The following is a 21,666-nucleotide window of genomic DNA, read 5'->3' as shown; positions in this document are numbered from 1 at the left end:
GCCTGCTTGTGAACTGAAGCTCTCAAACAGGACACCAAATAAAGACGTTGACTCCACAGCTGGATTTCAACAAAACCTTTTTTTTTATTATTATTTCACATTTACCGTTTATAAAATCAGCGAGTTTGACATGATACCAACTTAAACACAGTGCGTGACTCGGGTTTGTCGTGTTTTGTGTGGTTGGACTTGTGTGTCTTTTTTTTTTCTGTGTTTGTGTGCCTGTGCATTTGAATGTGTGTGTCGTTCTTCTGTAAGGCATCATGCAGTCGTTGGTTTCTGTTGTCCTTCAAAATAAAAATATACACACGCTTTTCTGGTAAATCCTCTATTATGACTCACACATACACTTACGCACACTCCTAAAGCGCTGGGTGGATAATCAATGGTGTGATTCTCAGCTACAGGGGAAGGGGCTATCTGATTGGCCTAGACAGCAGAGAGGGGAGACATTCAGCGCAGATAAACACACAGAGCTTTGCTACAAGAAAAACTTAATTCCTTTCTTTTTGATGAATATTTTTACACTGATACATCGATGGTTTTTTGTTGCTGAAATCAGGACATGTATTACTAGAAATGAGGACTTGGTTTCTGCCATTTCAATGTGAAGCTTAGAAAATCCTGACCTCGATTTAATTCCTTTGGAAGATATGATCCAAGTTGATTCTTCCCCTCAAACAGTCAGGATTGAGGTAATATGAGGTTTTTTTGTTTTAATACAAAGGTCAAATTTACCTTGAAACAATTTTATTTTGCAGAAAGATTGAATGACAGGCCAGCACCAAGCTGATACCGGATCCAATAACTCCTGTTTTAATTATTTTTTATTAATTTTGATGCATGAAATTTAAATTGTTTAAATTGTTTTTTAAAGATTCTAGATACAATTGTTTATCATTGGTTTAAATTCTCAAGTAGAAACCAAACGGGCTTCTCATGTTTTCAGAAGATGTTAAACTTCTGATCCAACAGACGTCTTCGGTTCTGATGCCTTCATCTAAGCTGCAGTCAGAAGACCAAAGGCGGCCCAGTTCAGTTCAATATTTGGGTCATTGGCGCTGGAAGGCCCAAACTTGTCACCTAATGATGCCAACATGTGAGCTATTGTGGTCATAGGTTTCAAGCTAGGAATGATTATAAAATGGCTTAAGGTGACCAGTCAAAGTTTTTTCACCAGCCACCTGGAGCTCCAGAGGCTTTTGTTTATGTGCAAGTTTTCATTGAAACATTATTTACTTTAAAGGACAAATAAATTGTCCAAAGTTGCAGGGAAGCTTCCTTTTCACCCAAATCTAACCAGTAAGCAAAAATCTGATTGTGGAACGCTCAAAGATCTTTCCTCTTACCCACACTTTGCAGACACAAACACTTTACGGCATGGACAGGCTTCGGAAAATGCTCATGCATAACATCACGTTACACTTTGACCACTTCTACTGCGCTAACCCTGTTCCTAAATGCTGAAGCGAACATATACACACAAAGCTGCACTTTGCAACACAGAACAGCCATTCTATAGAGAACACCGTGGGGAACATCTGCTCATGCATTCTACTGTCACAAACTGAAGCACACATCTTTAATGCACATATCCCTGCTGACAACACATGCACACGAGCTTGAACTAAACACTTGGCCTGCAGCACACTCACACCCTCTCATGCAGCTCCTTAAGTTTCAGAATGACTAATTTTTCTTCAATTAGACAAGCCTCTCTTGTAATGTCCTACAGCTACTTGTTTGCCTGGTGTGTGGTCTGCTGGTATTTATGGTATGTATTGTTTGTGGGTGTGTCATGCTGGCACATTATTCCAGTTAGTCTCTCTCTGTGTTTGGGTAAGGGCGTTTGAAATTTCTCAGTCGGGTGGCAACGACAACAAGGGTTTATCTACACGAACACACAGGTGAGGCAAGGGTGCAACGAGGGAAGCAGAGGGAAAGCTACAGGGAACTAGACAGTGAGGAGAGAGGTGGCACGGGGAAGCAGAGGTGTTGCGTCTGGAAGAGTCTGTTCTGGTTTTGATTCCGAAAAGTCACAAAAAAAAAAATGTTGCTGAACAGCTGGAGTCTGGTACGGCGAGGCGAGGCGAGGAGGGCGAGGGGAAGCTGAAGGGTCCTGAAGAAGACTAGTAGCCCTAAAAAAGAAGAGATGTAGAATGAGAATGACAGAATCAATCGTGGTTAATGACAGACATATGTAGAGCTTTACCTGACAACTATCATTAGATTAGATTAGGTGTTGGAACATGTAGTAAACATATACAAAAGCATATTTATTTTCTTTTTTGTGTGATTCTTCAAAGAAGTACAGAGATAAAGAGATGTTACAATTCTTGATTTCAAAATCATTTGAATGTCTAAAAATAAATATCTAAAAATGTTTCTTTCCTGGCTTATTTTAATTAGTTACTTTTTCTCTAATTGAGCGTGGTCCAATCGTTTACATAAAAAAAGCTGTTTTACATGGTTTTTGTTGGTTCTTGTGAACTATTCCGGAACAAAGAACTGTTGATTTTAATAAACCTAAACTTAACTATAGGAATCCCTATACACCTGTACATTCAATAATGAATGAGACTCATATCAGGATGGTTTTACTACCATATTTAACAGTTTGTTCCATCTAATGAGCTACGTCTTGTGATTTCCATTTCCATTTCCATGTGACTTCCATGCATACTGCTGATAAAACAGTGACCTTTAGACCTGCAGTGTTTTATAAATGCATTAAATAAATAAAACCTACAAGACCAACTGAGTTCACTGAGTTCCTGCATCAGCCCAGTTGTGCTGTGATGCTCATAAAGGCACATATCAGCAGTTGTAATCACTCTAAAAGAAATATAACTTTTAGTACCAACTCAAATCAAGGTCAAGTGTTCTTTTTTTTTGCAGGTTTTGCCTCAGCAAGTTAAAACCATCTGCAAACTGAACCTTTGCGTCACAGAAGTTTACAATTAGAAAGGAAAGAAGTATATATTTAATCTATAAATGTATCTACTTCCCATACAGGACTTCCTGTTTAAGTTGTTGCTCATACTTGGCCGTCAGATAATATCCTCCTGTTTTCCTACCTCTCCTCCTTCGCCACCTTGCTCCATCCCTCCGTACTCTCCCTGTGGAAAAGAAAAAGGAAAACGGTTTCAAAAAGATACAAGAAAACTGCTTCATTATTAATATTATTATTATCTGCTTTGATAAAAGAATAAGTTAATGGCAGGTCAGAGTCTTGTCAGCATCACTAGGTGTTTAACTTCGACATGCTTGGAGGATCAAATCAGCGGTAAATAATGATAGGTTAAAGGATGCGTTAGCAATTAGCTAGATTTTTTTGTTTATGATGTAAAGCCTAAGTGGGGTATAATTGGTAGAAATGATTTACAGCATTGAGGTCAAACACGGCCGTATCTTTTATGTTTGATAGGAGATACAGGATTATAAATGACAGATTTAGCATCATCTAGTAAACTTACACCAAAGTGAGCAGCAGAAAGGAAGCTGAAAGAAGAATATGTCTTGCAAACATATTTATATGCCCAAAAGGATAGTATGCAGGTTTCCTCTCCCTCTCTACACATAAGAATCTAAGTTTTTATTTTGCAAAACTTTCGCTGTGTTTTACCTGGCAAGTCTTTTAGGGTATATTGTTAGTTAAGGGGTGTGGGCCAGAGAAAAACATTTTTCTATGATTGCTGTGTCACAATCATAGGATGTGAAAATGGTGTCTTAAAGCTACAGTGGAGGATTTTCGCTACTTTTTGAAGAGACCCACCCTCTCCACTTAAAAATAAAATGCACTTGCACAACCCTGTACTCGCTCCAGAGAGGGAACACCAATAAATGCGTGTGAGAGCATGCGTGAGCCCATTCTCCTCAAGCACGCTGTGTTTAAAAGTTAAGTGAAAATGGGGACGAGCACGTGGAACGGCCTTATGTAAATATATCACCAGAATGATTGACAATTAGAAGGACCACTTATTTTGATGATCCCCGTGGAAAAAGAAAATCCTCCACTATAACTTTAAGGCATAAAAAAAAAAAAAAAAGCTTTCTTCTTGCAGGTCTTCCAATATAGCCAGATATCAATCTATGACATATGGTTGTCCATTTAGGAGGTTCTTCCACAAGAGCTACGCATCGCTGATGCTCCTCCAGAGTAACATGGGTCATTCCCTTTCTCCCTGATAAATCCTCCTAATTTGGGTTGATAGTTAGGTCTTGGTAGGTTTGATTATTCTTTTGGGTCTCCTTTCATCCCTTCTGATGCTCACCTTTGTTGCTGAAAGCCAGTTATAAACCGTGGATATAAAATGCATTATATAATAAATCAAACCCATTTCAATGTATCAAGCAGCTGGCATGTTCCATGCAGAGCATTCCCTCCCTACCACCAAAAATGGTACATCTAAGACCCCCGCACTGCTTTACAATAGGTACCTCGTATATTGGCTCCTCCTATCCAGGAAAGACAAATGAGACACAAACAGCATAAAGAAACAAAAAACAAACAAACAAACAAACTATGAAACAAACACAGCAACAACAGATGGTTGTCATCTCACCCTTTCACCATTTTTACTTCCTCCGTGTTTGCACCCAGATTTTTGTGTCATCTGTCTTGCAGTGTTTTCATCTGTTCTCGCCTTTGAGATGCAATGTACATTTATTTTAAGCCCTCTATTACTATAGAAATAGTTTGGTGGATGTGGAATCTCTTTAAAATATGTTAAATAATTTGTACTGTCATTTTGTCTGTACTATATGAATGGCGGAACACAACTTATCTGGTTAATGAGTGTCTCCAAACTCTTCATTTATCCATAAGGGTGTCCTCTAGGGGTCCATAGTTGGGTCCTGTTTTTTCTACTAGCTATACAAGTTATGTTTCACTGTAAGTGGACAATACTTCAATCGCTGAAGATAACATCTGTCCCTTTGATTATCAGAGACCTGCCTACAAATATATGGAAAAGTTTAAGAAAATGTCTTTAACTCAAGGCTGATTGGAGTTTTTAATTAAATATTTTAATGTCTTTTATATATCTTTTATTGTGAGCATAAGACTAACAGAAGCATTTCTGTCATTAACCCATACAGGGACATTTTGAAGATGTATGTTTGAAAAATGATTGGTACAGTGTTTCTGCATTATTATCATAACTAAATCTACTGACTGTACTCACTTTTGTTTGGATGAAGGCATTCTATCTACGATTGTTAATTGAAACACCTGTAAATTCCTCGTGAGAAATTACAAAATCCAGAAAAAGTCTTTCTGGAACCACTCACCAGCAGCTATAAATTTAGACCAGACAGTGGTGAAAAAGCGTTTCACTTATTGTAAAAAGTTTAAGTGCTGTCGTCAATTTTGCTTTTTGTTTTATGGTATCTGTTTCAACTGGTTTTAAAGCAAAACTGTAACTTTTAGCAAGTGTTTGTTACAACGTTGTAGAAATAAATGGTATCCCTGTGTGTTTTGTATTATGATAGTTGACTGGACCAGCACACTTAGAAGCCATGGAATAACTAATAGATTAGACTAGTAGATCTAAAGCGTAGAAGGTCACCTTCACCCCTTTATATTAAATCCTTAATAAGAGAACCTAAAATATGTCGGTTCATGTCTGTTTTGTTGCATGACAACAAGTTTTACCTTATTTAGATCTCCTGTTCAAGGGGAGCTCAGACTGCTGTAAAGCAGTGATCTGGGTCCCATGACATAGGCAAGTTTTTGAGGAGGGGAGCCAAAACAGAGCATCAATATGCACCAAGTGCTGGATATACACCTGAAAAATGTATTTATATATTTCAAATTAATCTGATAAATTAATCTGATAATTGGTTCAGAAGTTATACACTGTTACTTTATTGTGGACATTTTTTGCTACCTTCTCATCCTGGATTACACCATAAAGGACTTGGTTTGTATTTTATAAAAAAAAAAAAAAAAAAAAAAAAAAGAATTCTGCTTATAGTCAAGAGTTAAGATGATGTTAATCTGACTCCAGTGGAAATCCTCGAACAGGGAATCCTTTAGTTGTTTTGGTTTGATGATCGCTCATAATCATGTCATTGGGTTATACAGTATTTCATAAGAGCTAACTGTCCCAAACAGGGATCAGAGTAACAATCAATGATTATATAACATGAACGTTTAAGACGAAGAAGTATATTTGACAAATTTAAAATCTAAAAAGTATGTTTGATAAAACTTAAAAACTTAGAGGAAATCTGATACACAGTGGTTGAGTAAATAAGTGTAAAATGGTTTTATTTTGTGTGTGGGTACAAACCCGGAAAGCAAATTGGCGAAGGGGTGAATTGATCGAAAGCACACAAACAACACAAGAGACAAAAGCAGTGGCACAACAAGAAACCAAAAAATCCTCTCACAATCAAGTGCAAAGGTCACAAGAGTTAAACATGAAAGAAATTAACAGATAAATTAACAGAAAACAGCAGGAAGTATGATCAGACTTCAGGAGTTGCAGAAGACACTTTGATTATAAGTTTATAACTTTAACTTTATTGTTGAACACCTTTGAGATGGAGAAATAAATGATAAATGACCAATATATGCGAAATTATATACATATATTCACATGTGTTGTGAATTGGCGCTATATAAATAAACTGAATTGAAATTATATTTTGTATCAATAAGATAAACACATTTCCTCCTGCTTCATGAATAACAAACAAATTCCCATTATGATTGAATATATCGATAAAATCTGAAGTTTCCATAAGTGTTGTAGGATGAGGAAAGGTAGATGAAAACTTAGATAATGGTCTAATCACAGCTCCACCTTAATAAATCTGATTATCATTATACTTTTTTCATAGCTCTGATTGAATTTTTTCAAAAACAAAAGCCTGAAGATTGTTAATTATTTGAATTACCAATAGGTATCAACTATTACAAATTAACCTCAGGACACTTAATTTTACTGCACTTCCATACCTGACTATTTGAGTTCATTTTCCATTTTGCACAATATTGTTCTTACTCATTTATGTTTCACAAAAATAGTTAATGTTGCAAACTTAGGCTTTATTCTGTATTTCTATTTATTAACAGGTGTTACTATATTTCTATTTTTAATTCTCTTTTTATCAGTGCGGAGAGCAAATAGGAATTTTATTGTAAAGGGGGATGTTTTTTTGTTTGTTTTTTTACAGTGCATAGAACAATAAAGCTCTTGATGTATTTACACACAGAGTTAAATATATTGCATCCATGAACTCACAAAAAAATGTGTTTGATTCTGGTTTACAGAATGAAAAAAGCCTAAACCCATATATGGCCTTCGATTCTGCAGGCTATTGTTTTCCCTGCTATTTATGTCTGCTAACAAATCTTTTCCTTCCACTCAACTTTCCTTTAATATGCTTGGATCTAGCGTTCTGTGAAAGTTTTCTTTTAGCAATGACCTGGCATACCCTCTACTGAGGATCCAAGTAACTCTCTGCTGAGTAACTGTCTTCTTTATGATTATGTTGGCCATAAGGTAATAAAAATATGTTTGTGAAGGAAATGGCTCCATCTAGTGGCTAAATACTAAACAGCAGCTCATAATCAACCAGTAGGTTCCTTCAAACTGATCAGCTCATGGCATAATCTCAAGTTGCTGTTGTTGTGCAGTCTTGAAGAACCCCCCCTATAAAATGACCTATGTGTTGTTACCATAGTAACTGACCTGACTGACCATCCCGGTTGATGCAGCGACGTTCTCAACCCCCTCGACGGTTGCCTGAGACACCTCGTTGGCTCCGGCCACTGCTGTGTCTCCGACGATGTTGGCCTGGTCCACGGTCCTGTTGGCCACTAACAGAGAGAAACCCGACAGAGATCAGAGCACCCTGAAGATGTCCAACTAACAAGCACAAAACAAACACTTATTTTCAACTGTTAGCTATATTCATGCTGAAACACGTTCTAGACCTCTTCATCTTTACATTATATACTGTGGAGTCAAGAAGCTGAGACAGAGGCGTTTCTTGCAAGAAATAATGTTTAAATTTATTTAACATCCTCAGACGGAGAGATTGGGCTCTGACTGGCCAAAGCTCAGTACATACATTTGTACCTTACAAAAATCCCAACACACACTTCCCCCAGGGGAACCAACCCACCCAGTGCATAAAGAACTTTCTCACACTTGAACATGCGGAGGAAAAACAACTTGAGTTCATCAAGACCATTCACTGTTGGGTTAATATATCTTTCACTGGACAGATGGATCTCCTCAAAACAACAGCCCTCCCCTTCATGCCATGAAGGAGAACATGTAACTCATTCTTATCTCTATCTCAAACAGAAAATCTCAAAGTTTTTTACTCCACAATACAAAAAACAAAAAGAAGAAATGCTGAAGAGAGGATCTGATGCTTAGAGAACCTGAAGCAATTCTAGTTAACTGAGGAGTTCCTCACCTGGATCCTTGGATGTCATCTTAAAAGCTGGCAAACTACTGAGAACAGTAGATCGTTTATTAGCAGCTTGATTGATCATGGTCAATATTTAAAAAAAAAGTGTTGACTAAAATAATACATAACATATACAGACAGATGCACTTTCCATTACCTTTCCTAACTATACAAGTTAGCTAATGTTGTCCTTAATGATCTTTCCACATTTCAAACAAATTAGATTTGATTATTATTGACTCAGCTTATATATATATCAAGTCAATAATTTAAAGTTTAATGGAAAAGGGGTGGTTGTCCTAATTTAATAATTATTGGCAGCTCATATGGAGTTAGGCAACAGGCTCCAGAATGCCTCGGAAGTAATCGAGGATAGGTTCCCATCTAGATGCAGTAAAAGCAGGACGTTTCTCCCTGTATTCCTGTTTTTTGATTCTAAACACTAATTTCTCTTACTTTACACATGGAGCTGCTGTGGACTTCATAGACCTTTAGGGCTTGCAGATGGACACTGCAATAGGGAAAATGTGTATCTTGACTTTAATGTTAATCCTGAACTGTTCTGCAAGGTTTCCTATTTTTCTATCCATTGGATAAACCTGTGTTTCAATCCACAGTGCAATCTCGTAAATGTCATGCTTCATCATGGCAGCTATGCTTAAAGGAACATACAGGAAAGCTTCTTAGAAATGTTTGGCTGGAGCTCTCACCTTTGCTTTCTCTGGTCCATGTTCAGTGAGCTGCAAACAATGCAGCATGTTTGCTCCATTTTAATAGACTAAATGGAGATAAAAATACTAAAGGCAACTTTGATATGAATTATGGTTAAATCCACCTTAATTCATAAAAAGAAAAACTTTTATTGATCCCAAAGAGGAAAATAATTCTGTTGCAACAATTGTGTTTTTGTTCTGAAGAGATATTTACCTCCTCAAACACCTTGACTTCATCTCCCATGAAGGTAATGGTGTTTCACCTGTTACCCTTTCTTCTGTCTAAAGCTAAATAATTTTCCTTGTGTTATTTACACTTGGGCTGAGGTGACAGGTTCCAAAAAATCACAAAAAGTGCTTAATCAACAAACCAAAAATAAATAGATTAAAAAAAAAAAACTGCAGTGCAAGCCTTTGTGAAGTACAATAGATCTGCCCAGACTGTTGTAAAATATGCAATAGATAACTTCTGTTTCCCTCTTCTATTATTTACATTTGATCATATATAATATATACCACATTCATGTCTGCAGGTGCAGTGGTATAAAATTACACCATAGCTCTGTGATAGTGGAATTCATGCATTTGTGCTTCACTTTAAAAGTTGGCAAGTTCTGCCTTTAAGGTTTTCAAACCTTCGAATGAGTGATTGGAAATATTCAGGGAGAAGAAAAAGCCTTCTGGAATTTATAATTGCCTAATTAATCACCATCTTCCGTTCAAATAGGCTCTTATTTGGGATTTACCAGCTTTCAAATCAAGTGTTTTTACAAAGTGGACACATGTATGTTGGTATGAAAGCAGTCAGAGCATCCTTTTTCATCAAAGCTTATGTTGAATTTTGTAAAATATTGATTTGTCCAAATGTAGACAGCAAAAACAGGCATGAGAGCGAACAGCTTCAGAATGCCAGCTTTAGTTTTTCACTGAGAGACACAACCGATATATGGTGCCATATTTTGATGCTTCAATTTTTTCTTTATAAAATAACCTGAGAAAATGATCAATTGTTATTTCATTACATAGTTGATAAAAATATCTTTAAACTTTAACTGACATCTGGAGGTCGGTGCTAGCCAGTAAAGGGCGCTTTTCTTACCTGTGTTTACCGATGACACAACACCTTCCTTTGTCTTGTTCCCTGCAGACAAAAGAAAACCAAAATTACGGCCCTCTATAAAACTTCTTCACTCTGTGAGAAAATTCACATTTCACAATTTCTTATTGATTTTCTTCAAAGAAGAAATGTTTTCGGACTTCTTCTTTTTTTTTTTCCAACTTCTATTCTTTAACAAAACAAGCTAAATACTTTCACCTAAACAATGAGCTTTTATTTGGGGTTTGCTTGTAAAATATTAGGAGGATTGAATGAAATACGGAGTTTTGAAAAGGCTTTTCAACATTTTTAAACTATTACACTCACACATCTTGTAGTGTTTCATTATGGTTAATGTAATAGACCAGTACAAAGTGGTATCTGTGACAGGGGAGGAAAAACTGCTATTAATTAAGTGAACTATGAAATAAGTTTATATTTATTCTGATCTGACAAGATCAGATGCAGCAATTGAGTTGATCTATTCCCACTATCATTGCATACATGGGAGAAGAAGACCTGTCAGCCAGGCCAACAATTCCCTTCAACGACCCCCCTTTCTGAGACTTAGACAGGTATGGGGCATTGCATACTAACAAAAGAAGCTAAATGACCCCCACTCCAGAGGGGTGGTTCAGTTAGTCAGTTTGCATGTTTTCTAAACAAAAACAAGGCTTTGATGGGCTAGATCAGGGGTCTTCAACGTTTTCCAGGCCAAGGACCCCCAAACGGATAGTAAGATGGAGTGGGGACCCCCTAATTCTATATACTGTATGAAATTATTTTATATCAAACTGGTCCTATAGTCACTCTATTACATATGGAGTAATGTAATGAAAGTAATTTCACCCCTGAATTATTAAAGTATTTCTGATTCTGATTCCTGGTTGATAGGACAGGTGTTGTGAATAAAACGGTGTGCAGCTTGAAAGAGCTCCTGTGTGCCGCTGAATGTGTGCATTGATGACTGAAAGACATCTACTCCATCCATTTATCTGTTTACTACAGTGTGTTGAATTCAAGTTAATGTGTATTTAAAGAAATTTTAATTAGTGGAAAAAATTGCAGCGAGGAATTAAAAAAAAAATAAAAAATTGTAATCAACCAAAACTTTCATGACCCCCATGCAGTACATCTGCGGACCCCTTAGGAGTTGCGGACCCCCTGTTGAAGACCTCTGGGCTAGATTATACAACCTCGAACTCAACGCTATTCCTAACATTTGGAAGTGAAAAAGCTTCCTGGATAGGAAGCGTAAGCGTTTTTGGAATGATCTGACAAGATCACCTTTTTCCTCATTTGCTGCATCCCTAAGATTGCCTTCAGCAACCTTCAAGCAGGACTTCTTGTATTCTTTTCCCATATTCTGTAGAGATAACCACTAATAGTTGTCCTGTTGACACAAACTTTCAGCTGAGCTGATGGTATCTGGAGGACTTTCTCTCTACAAACCTCCAGAGATACTATGAACCTCCTGATCAATATGCAGTTTGTTCACTGATATTATTTAATGAGCCTCTAAGATCTTTGTTGAAAAGGTGTCTTTATATTTACATTATGTTAAAATCAGGTGGAGTCTGTTTGCTACTCAGGGGACCTCCTCAGGCTTTTGTTTACTGGTACCAGAGATAATGGGCCTTGCTCAAATTGCACTTTTAAGAGTTTTTTTCCTAAAACATTAAAACAATAAATGTATAATTTTCATTGCTTATGTGACAAAAAGAGGAAAGAATTAAACAGCCATGAATTATTTTTTAATCAATTATCTGTTTGCTCACCATTTTTAACCCTTTTTTCTTTTGGATGCATCATTTACTTTTAAATTACTTTAATTTATTTTTTAGATGGGATGTATTGGACGTTCTACATTTTTTAGAAACGCTTTGATGACCTAATAAATTCCTAAACAATTAAAAACCAGCCCACTCCCCTCCCCCCAGCTCTGTGCTCACTGCAGCATGATCCCAAACAGATTAAATTCTTGTTATATAATCTACAGAAGGAAAGGATGGATGGAGGGAAATATCCACTCTAAAAGATCAGAGGCAACAGTTAAAGGAAGAGAAAATATGCAGAACAGTCGGCAGCAGTACCATCCTGAGCTCTCTCTCCCTGTGGATTGTCAGAGCAGATGCAGAACCTGTGATGGGACTGCCTCATGCCTCCATACCACATTCTCCCTGCTGCCTGTTCCCCTTCTGACTCTCTGCACGCTCTCAGAGGTATACCATCCACGTGCCTGAGTACGAAGCAGTACCGCAGAACACCACACACACACTTCCTAGTGAAACAGATGTTTTTTTTTTGTGCTCATTTTAACTAAAGGAGCCCCATGAGTGCCATGGCACACTGTCCGTCACCACAGAACAAAATGTACCGCTGACTGACTGTTCTGATCTTTTAAATTATAAAGACGAACTAGATCTAAGGAGGAATTGGCACACTGAACACGGCAGATCAGAGCAAGACACAATCCAAACATAAATGGTCATTTAAATTTGAATAAGGTTGTTTGGATTACATGGAATATTATTGGAAATATCCATATATAACATGCAAATATTGAGCTCTAATATTTGTTTTTCCATCAGTAGATTTACTCTATATTTCTCTTAATTTATTAAAGTTGTGACAGGTCCAATAAAACATTTGAGAAAAATCTAACGAAAATATTGTATGTAATGGTCATTTGGATCTTTTATTAAAATGAAAAACATACTTTGTCATCCTTTGAAAAACGTTGTTAGTCAGTGGAAGCTCTTGATAAGATGACGCTTCTTCTTCTGCATCCCACACATTTTTTGTCATGCAAATACCCCAAAAAGCTGTTAGGATCCCTTTTTTGTGTCTTTAGGTTTATTATGTTTGGTTTCTATCTTATGTTTAACTTGTGTATTCGTTTACATTTTCAGCTGATGTATTAGAAAAGATTGAATTAACTGCAATTTATGGCTATTTTATAATTATGCAATGATAGTTTAATAGGTTATACAGTAATACCTTAAGCAACTGTCCCACTGTTTCAATTTGCTACCTTGGTGTAAATCTGAGGAAATTAAATGGATTTTATGAAAACTTCAAGCCCTGACATCTCAGAAACAAACATGTTGCATTTGATCTGCTCCACTCTGAATAGTGCAGGTGTATTAGGAATAAAGGTGTGAAGTTCACAGTGTTCTCCAGTATTCATGAACGCCACCTCAAAAGTTAATGACTCAGCTAAATTCATCAGATACTGTAAGTTATACAGTCAGTTTTCACTCTGCATGTGAGTTTCTACTAGACCTTAAACAAAAGACAGAAATGCAATATGATGATGGTGCACTGCAGTAGAGACACCATGCAGAACACTGGGCTGCACTGACCCCCTTTTGAGGGGGTAATTGGATCAAGCAGTGGATATCTTTAAAATAGATGCTGAAGGGTTCAGCTGCAGCCAAGGCTGTACCTCTGCAGCCCGCTAGTGCTTCATACTGTCTATTTGCATACCGATGCCTGTGCACTGGACTGGAGGTGGATACAGTCATCTTCATCAGACACATTTACCCTCCTCACTTCAGCAAGCGTATCTTTTCTCCCTCTTTATACCCTTCCTGCCCTCCCAACCCTCTTTTTATCAAGTGGTATATATATTTTTTTATATTTCTGCATGTTGGTTTAAAAAAAATGGATTTCGCAGACAGATTCGACCACAGCTGACAAATTCAGTTCATTTTGAAGAAAGGGCAGGATAAGATGGCGAACACCTTATTCCCCTCATCCTGCAGGCTCCTGCTTTAGGATACCACCTTGATTATAATTTTGAAGTCCCAATTTAACATAAGATAAGATGCAGAAGGAAAGGACTGCGGCCATCAAATAAGACTACCTCTTAACCCTCTGATTCACCGTCCCTCTTTCCAATCTCCCCTCCCCTCCTCTCTGATGGTAACCTTGAGATGTGACGCAGTCTCTGCTGGAGCTAAAATTAAAAGCACAGGAAACGGCAGCATGGTTGCAATTATTTTTTTCTTTTTCTGCAAAACCTGTTTAAATTATCAATAGTTTTGTAGGATAGCCTAATAAAGCAACATTCAGTTACACGTTTAATATCTTCCCACCGTCTCACTTGATTGATTGTAAATTCTGGTGATGTAGTAAAAGCCAGTAGCACTGTCCCAGGACTCCTCTGTATCTGCTTTTCTTTTTCTCATATCCTTTTTTAATTTTCTGTTTCTATGTAACCCACCAGTTTTCCTGCTACAGCCTCTTTACCCTCTCTGATTGTTTCATCGTCACTTTTTGAAACCCCACACCCTGTGTCCTGCACCAGTCCTGCAGCAGTATCCTGACAGTGCTCATTTCTGCTACCTCCTACCTACTCCTCCCTCGTTTCTATCCACATAGAAAACCAATGTAAGAAAAAATGCTTAAAACGATTGCAGATCAAACCAATAATCGAACCCTTCAACTTCTCTAAAAGGTTTTTTTTTTTCCATGGTACATACCTACATACATCACCCCTTCTTTGGTTTTGGCTGCTGCCTCCTCCATCCCTGCTTTGGTCTTCTCTGCAGCAGCTACCACACCCTCCTTGGCCATAGAGAACCCTTTCATAAATACATCCATGGTGGGCAATGAATTGGCTGGGGTCCCCTGCTCAGAACAGGCCTGGCTAGTGCTTACAGTGAGCGTGCGGAAGAGATGATAATGATGGTGATGATGTGGGATGTCAGAGAGTGTGCGCGTGCCTTTTTTTCTTTTTAGCTCCTCCTCTTGTTGGTGCTACAGCAGAGCTCTAAACGCAGTGCACAGCAAGGCCACAGCATGCAGACTGAAAATGAGAGGGGAGGAGGAGAGAGCCAATATGGAGATGGAGAAAAGAGGAGGAGGAGGAGAGACGGCTGGATGCTGCAGCATTTTCTCCATGCAGCATCCCCGCCTCTACAACCACCTCTCAATTCTTATTTTCAAGTTATGACCAGCTTAGCCTCTAAAGCTCAATATTGACTGACTTGTCTGAATGCAAAGCCACATATTACATAACAGCCAACCAGCTGACATTTTGTCATGTAATCTTAACACGTGATGTCACTTCCTCCCTTTTGCTCATCAGTGTTTGCTCTGCATAATTCTGGTCCATCACCAACCTTAGTGGAGCAAGTTACATTTGATTTATATAGAAAAAAAAAGGACCCAAAGATGTTTTTGTTGTTGTGAAGGAATCAAGAAGTGCTTCGTCATCTCCACCTGAATGAGTCACAGCCACCTTTCTCCTCCTCTTCCCCCTCCTTCATCTGTCTCACACCGACATGCTGACTCGACAGCATTGCAGCTCTGAGAGGACACTGATCCAACTGATCAGGTTTTGTGTCATCGGATTTGAAGATTGAGTGACAAAAGGAAGAATGTATCTGTTACAGAATAGAACCTCCTGATGAGACTGTTTTTTTTTGCAATTACTGTCATTTTAATGTTGATTAAAATGACAGCTGTGATATTTGTGACCACATTGTTTTTAAACACGTCATCGTGACACAGCATTGTAGCAGAGATCAGCCTCCTACGGAAAACCCAGTAGACAACAAAACCACACAAAACAATTTACATAACTAAACTTTTTAATACATGGTTACCCTAATATAACACATTGTGTTTTGCCAAGTCAGTACCTTGTAGCACTGCCTTTTACCACAGTTACAGCTAAAAGTCCTCGGGACACACCTAAAAACTAAAATACTGAAATGCAGTCAGACTAGATGGAGTGAAAATGACCTTTTTAGGTCTTGCTGTCATGATTTTAGCACTGATGACTGGATTATTGACTTGATTCTTCCACCTGCTTAGCTCCACCTAGTTTTCATTATCACTCATCTGAACCACCTGTTCCAGTTCCTTTTTAAGCTGCTTGGTTCCAACCATTAGTGCGAGATTATTGAGCCGTAGGTGAGAGTTCTCTAGTATACACCAGTGTGTTTATTTTGATTGCCTTTCCCTGACTAGTTTCTGCTCCTGTAATGCTAAGCCTACCTGCCCCTGTTCTGATCTTTTTGTCTGATTTGTCTTGGGACTCCAATTGAATTCTGGCTGCTAACAACGTTGGATCTGTCTCCCGAACCCGACTTGGATTTCCCTTCAGTGTCTCTTCTGATCTCTGATCTTCTGGCCTGGACTTCTGCTTACTCATTGATGCCGGCTACCAATTCTCTTTTTGGATTCTTCTAATCCTCCTTGTCAGCTGACCTCTGCTCGTCGGTCTGCTCTACAGCACCTTTGGCTTCTACTCCTGGAACTTTCTGGGCGGCTTCCGCCGCATGCTGTTTAAAATCAGCCGGCTGGATTCTATTCCTTCCTCTGGGTTTGGACTGACTTAATAACCAGGTTAATAACTCAAATGCTTGCTATAATTCCCTGTCAGAGTTACGTGGTCACTAACCTGTGTTACTCCCTCTACAGATTCCGAGACGCAGAACTCTGAGCATTTAATGAATGCTTTTTATGAATCACTTCAGTCTGTCTGCCTAAATTATGGGTCCAATGTTCTGAGTCTTGACACTTGCTACAGAATTATTCTTTGCTTTATGTCTGGACTTTGACTGCTCAACTCTAACTCAGGAATACACTTTAACCTAAACTGTTCCATTGTAACTGTGGCTAAATATTTAGGGATGTTTTCCTGCCTTTAGCTGGTTTTCTTCTACCATCACTGTTAAGCAGATGAGATGCATCCCCACAGCATGATGCTGTCACCATCGTCTTTCACACTGCGGATGATGTTTTCTGGGTGGTATATCCCAAGTTTTTAATCCAGTTCATAAAGTTCAGTTGTAGTCTGACCAGATCTGCTTTTTGCAGCTTTTGAAAGTGACTTCTTATGACTCTCTCTCAGCAACTACTTTATTTTTGCCTCCTCTTCCACAAGGGCAACATTTGTGGTAGCCAATGGTTGCTCCATAAAAACAGATCCTCTGCTCTGTGCTTTCATTTTTTGTGTGCGTTATGTCAAACCCCCACACCTTTATGTAGAGTTAATAAAACATTTATTCACATTGATATCAGTACATTTCCGAGTGCATTTTTACATACTGTTCTTGTGCATATAGATAAACTGTGTATTCCTCTTGCTGTCACATCTGACAAACATGCTCATACAGTCTTTTTTTTATTCATAAATCTTCAATTTATCTCCAGGAGCAACAAAAAAAAAAAAAAAAAAAAAGAAAAAAATAGCATTTGAATATTTGTTTTCTTTTGTACATTTTCCCTTTAATCTAAGAGAACTCCAATAATCAGGACATTAAAAGAAAGAACCTAAACATGAGAGAAGGTCTGAATAGTCGGCAGATATATTGACACCTGAAACTTATAAACACATAGCGTTCTCATACTAACATGTATGCATATTAATACATTTTTAACTAATCTAGGCAACAGCTATAGCTCACTCTCCTGGGAAGTTTCTCTCTTCATTTTCCCTCATAATTTAACTTCACCTCCTGTTCACTCCTTGGATTCTTCCCATGTTTACATGTCCTCCTTCCTTCTGTTACTTCCCTCGCTTTGATACACCTCTCCTCCATTTTACTGGATATTGAGGATCTGTGCAGACAATCCGTTGTGCCAGTTCTTCAACTTGGCGAAGCGCGGCCCCTTGACCTCTGACTCAAACCGCTCTCTGTTGGTGAGGATGACAGCAGAAGGCAGTGATGTCAGGGAAAAGGGTTTACGTTATCATCATCCTCTGATAAAAAGGCATGCTTCAGCTTCTGTTCTAACTTTGCATGTTGGTTCTTATTTCTATAAAATCTGATCATTTAAAAAAAATCATAGTGTATTGGTATGCAGCATTCCCAAATGTCTTTAAATTTTACCCATTCTGTTCGATATGTTTCTACATGACCTTTAAAAGGGACAAGAGAGTAATACTATAATAAAAATGTCCCCTCTGCACATTTCCAATACTGCAGCATGGAGGTTACTTAGCAGAGGTCATGTGCATACAGTTCATGGTATGAGTGCAGCAACATTGTAAAATTAAAACCTTAAATTGTTAAAAATACAGGAGAATTGTGCCCTAAACTGTATGCATTGGGTCAAATGTTGTATCCTTTCATAAGCTTCTAACAATATTTACTTGAATTATGACCCGCTCCTACTGAAAGACCTAGTTTCACAAATATTGGCACTTTGTGATGCTCCAAAAACTCACTTTGTCATCTTCAAACCATTTGGTGCCGTTAATAGTTTCACTTTCCATGTTAAAGACCCAATTGTGACCAAGATTAAGATGTTGTTTCAATATTTCCACTCATCACCATCATGTCTTCTGTGATGTGAAGTGCACCAGTCTCTCATTTTTTGCAATTTATGTTACTTTTAGCGTAATTACTTCTTCCTTTAGAGTTAATTTTGTACAGGACTCATTGTATAGCTGATAACATACTTATATTGCTCTCTCTTAAACTAGCGTCATATGCCAAACATAACATCTTATTAGAAAAATAACCTTTCTAATAGACAATGTTTTTGTAATTTTAACTGTCTAAAAACAGACGTCCAACAGTAGGAAATAAAGGTGGATTATTTTTTTATACAAGGCATGTTAAAAATTATGAGATGGTTTCAGGTTACCCTGTGATTCAACATTTAGTAATTAGATCGACCAACAGCAGGAAAATAAGAAGAAATATTTTTCAGTTTGAATCTAGGTAGTTTTTTGCCACCCGCTCTCTACAACATTGCTCTAGATTATTAAAATTTGCTGAAATTTACAGCCTCTTCAAGGTTCTAGAGGCAATGTTTAATCAGGCTGTGGTCAGGGCTTTGTATGGACCATAACTGAAGTATCAGTTTAATTTTTAAACTTTTGGTTGTAGATTTGAAACTGTGCTTTGGATCATTTTCTAGTTGACAACCGACAAATGCCATTTTATCTGACTGCTATATACTGTATTATACCGAGGAGCTTAATGGATAGTGCACAGGAACTGAGGTGGAAAACAAGCACAAACCATCCCACTATTACCACCGTGCTTGACAACTGGTTTTGTTTAAATAAAAAAACCCTCTAAACTTCACCTTGATTTCTGCAGCGCTTCCTCATCTGGATCTTGCACTGTGAAGAGAAAAGTACAGAGCAGGATTTAAAGGCCCAGAAATGCAGTGAAAATACAAATGTAGAGTAGAGAGGAAAGAAATATGCCAGGGCAAAGATTCGGCGGCGCCAGGGTACTGACTGTATTCAGTGCCAGTGATATGAGCTAGCATCCTGAAGCTTTTCGATTGCAAGTTGGCAGCACGGCGAGCCCACTCAGACATGTCCTGGTTTTTGTCTGCTGGCCTGATCACTGCTTGGTAGACAGGAGAAGCACAGTCCACCACTGGCTCCTTGATTGGGAGAACTCCACTGCAAGAATGAGATGATGCTTAGTCATACAAAGATGTAACATCTTCAAAATAGATTTATAGATATAGATTTATATTAGCTTTCTAATCCCAAAGGGACATTTTTGTAAATGTGGTTCAGAATATGTATTGCTTAGTATTAGTTATTGCTCACTAGGGGGCACCAATGATCTGTTTTACATCTCAAGGAGGTCAAATAATACCTATCTGCTTTGGAAGCCAGAATCTAATTGAATAATAGAGTAAAAGTGTGCTATAATTTTTTATTTGGTATGTTATATTAATAAGATACAAAGTCAAATATGTGACCCTGCCTATGAAAACCCAGCTAAAGTCATTTTTTGGTGAATCTCAACTTAATGTATAAAACCATTCTACACAATGTTAAGAATGTATTCTGAAAAATTCAGAGATTCACCAAAAAATGACTTTAGCTGGGTTTTCATAGGCAGGGTCACATATGATTATGAGGATCTGTGTCAAAATTTTGACATTGAAAATCAATTGTTTTGTGACTGAACTCATGATTATACAATTTAATGAGAGTTTTCTGTAAAACACTTCAACTGCACCACAAAACATTGCTACCAAAAATGCTGTCCAGTAACATTATGTTTGCTAAAGCAGGACTTTATTCAATCTACTGACATAAAAATCTATTAATTTTCCTTTTTTGCTCTGTTACACATGGATAGATGCAGGTTTCTTGCAGTAAAAAAATTCAAAGCAGCATGACTAGAGCCCATTTCACAATCTCCAGAGGGTACTTGGTCATAACCTTCCAGTTCTATTAAATCACATTGGCAATGCTAAACATCTTAAACAAAAGCTGCAGTTTCAGACAAAGCTCAAAATACTTGAGAGGATGCCCTTAAAGGCTCAGATTTGGATGGTTTGTGCTTCAAACACATCTATACACAGCTTATTATGAACATATAAAAGCACTTACATAATGAAGTGAATAAAATGAAGGTGTAGGATTCATGGAGCGATTAGTTTATAGGCCATCTGAAGCAATGCACATGCTGCTACAGCACAAAGAAGCTGAGTCTGAGGAGAACGGAAAATTGATGCTGTTGTACTCACGCCAAAGGAGAACCGGCCTCCTCGCTGGGGCCATGTTGGGGAAGGACGGATGGGGTGGGATGTTTGGAGGACAGATCATAGAACAGGTTGGTTTGTTTGATAGAATGAAGAAAGGAAAGTGGGTGAAATGCAAATATGAGTATATGGCACAGATACCGACAAGCCTAAAAGGGATTATGTGATTCTGTTTGTATGGTATTGATCTGGTCCAAATATGATCACTACATAGAAATGTGTGCAACTACTATTTGGCAAAGTTTTCTTTATTATTATTGTGCAGTTATTCTACATAAATAAGTAGTTAAGGCATCTGATCAGGATCAGCAACATTGAGCAGGAGAGGGTTATTGGGCAGAGAGGTGTCTAATTTTGTTCATCTCACCTCTGTGATCCAATTAAAGTTAAGCAGAAAACAATGGATTCATGGAAAAAAAAAACACATTTTAAAACTATCAGACCCAACATTAGCCCAGGGATCTTAGAGGATAACAAAAGCTACAAAAATATTTTGCCATTAAGCATCTATCAAAGATTCTCAAATGTTGATAGAAAAATATACAAAAAGATCAGACAAATTTTAATTTGTTTGGTTCGTAAATGAAGAAGACACCCTGTCTACTTTTAAGACAAGGTTTAAAAGTTTTCCTTTTTGATAAAGCTTATAGTTAGTTAGTTTAGGTTATACTGAGCTATCTATGTAGTTATGCTGCTTAAGGCTTAGACTGCTGGGGGACATAGGGACCACTTTTCATTATTCTGCCTTATTCCATCTCTATTCTCCCATTCTGCTGCATTTCCTAGTCCAACCCCTGACGTTATTTGTTCCCTTTCATCCATTTGATCAGTGCTTCTATATTCATTTTGCATGTCTGCTTCTTTCTCATTGAATGCCAGTCAGCCTCGGCAGATCAAACTGAGCACTAAAGGTTTACTTCTGTTAAAAGAGATTTTTTT

The 21,666-nt window shown here is 37.8% G+C and overlaps 2 protein-coding genes across 4 annotated transcripts in view; both read right to left on the bottom strand.

Moving 5' to 3' along the window:
* Positions 1–209: 209 nt before the first annotated feature.
* On the bottom strand, positions 210–15,001 carry LOC107092473 (synuclein-like). 2 transcript variants are annotated; one of them, XM_015386971.1, is made up of 5 exons: positions 14,730–15,001; positions 10,246–10,287; positions 7,713–7,831; positions 3,078–3,119; positions 210–2,138 (listed from the first exon to the last, which is right to left on the bottom strand). In XM_015386971.1, the coding sequence occupies exons 1-5, from the start codon at positions 14,848–14,850 to the stop codon at positions 2,130–2,132; spliced, it is 333 nt and encodes a 110-aa protein (XP_015242457.1). In that variant the 5' UTR covers positions 14,851–15,001; the 3' UTR covers positions 210–2,129. The 2 variants fall into 2 exon arrangements, with proteins under 2 accessions (XP_015242457.1, XP_015242456.1); XM_015386970.1 differs by having other exon boundaries at positions 7,704–7,831; positions 14,730–14,994.
* A 2,490-nt stretch (positions 15,002–17,491) lies between these two features.
* Positions 17,492–21,666, bottom strand: part of LOC107092472 (LIM domain-binding protein 3-like) — a 22,598-nt gene continuing 18,423 nt past the window's right edge. Inside the window, exons 6-9 of one of the 2 annotated variants that reach the window (XM_015386968.1) lie at positions 20,713–20,736; positions 19,458–19,627; positions 19,300–19,336; positions 17,492–17,896 (exon numbers count right to left, since the gene is read on the bottom strand). In XM_015386968.1, the coding sequence (XP_015242454.1) occupies positions 17,803–17,896; positions 19,300–19,336; positions 19,458–19,627; positions 20,713–20,736 (325 nt within the window). In that variant the 3' untranslated portion in view covers positions 17,492–17,802. The remainder of the gene's footprint in view (positions 17,897–19,299; positions 19,337–19,457; positions 19,628–20,712; positions 20,737–21,666) is intronic. The other variant, XM_015386969.1, reaches the window with a different exon arrangement.

Source organism: Cyprinodon variegatus, unplaced genomic scaffold (assembly GCF_000732505.1).
Source record: "Cyprinodon variegatus isolate N-32 unplaced genomic scaffold, C_variegatus-1.0 Scaffold382, whole genome shotgun sequence".
NCBI lineage: Eukaryota > Metazoa > Chordata > Actinopteri > Cyprinodontiformes > Cyprinodontidae > Cyprinodon > Cyprinodon variegatus.
The sequence above is the reverse complement of the archived record's forward strand: the minus strand, read 5'-3'. Positions and strand labels throughout refer to the sequence as shown.

Excerpts from the sequence above, each read along its gene's own strand:
- LOC107092473 (XM_015386970.1), bottom strand. The coding sequence starts at position 14,850 with ATGGATGTATTTATGAAAGGGTTCTCTATGGCCAAGGAGGGTGTGGTA. Across the intron at positions 10,288-14,729 it reads AGAAGGGGTGATGTATGTAG|GGAACAAGACAAAGGAAGGT; the intron begins GTATGTACCATG and ends TTTTGTCTGCAG. Across the intron at positions 3,120-7,703 it reads CAACCGGGATGGTCAGTCAG|GGAGAGTACGGAGGGATGGA; the intron begins GTCAGTTACTAT and ends TCTTTTCCACAG.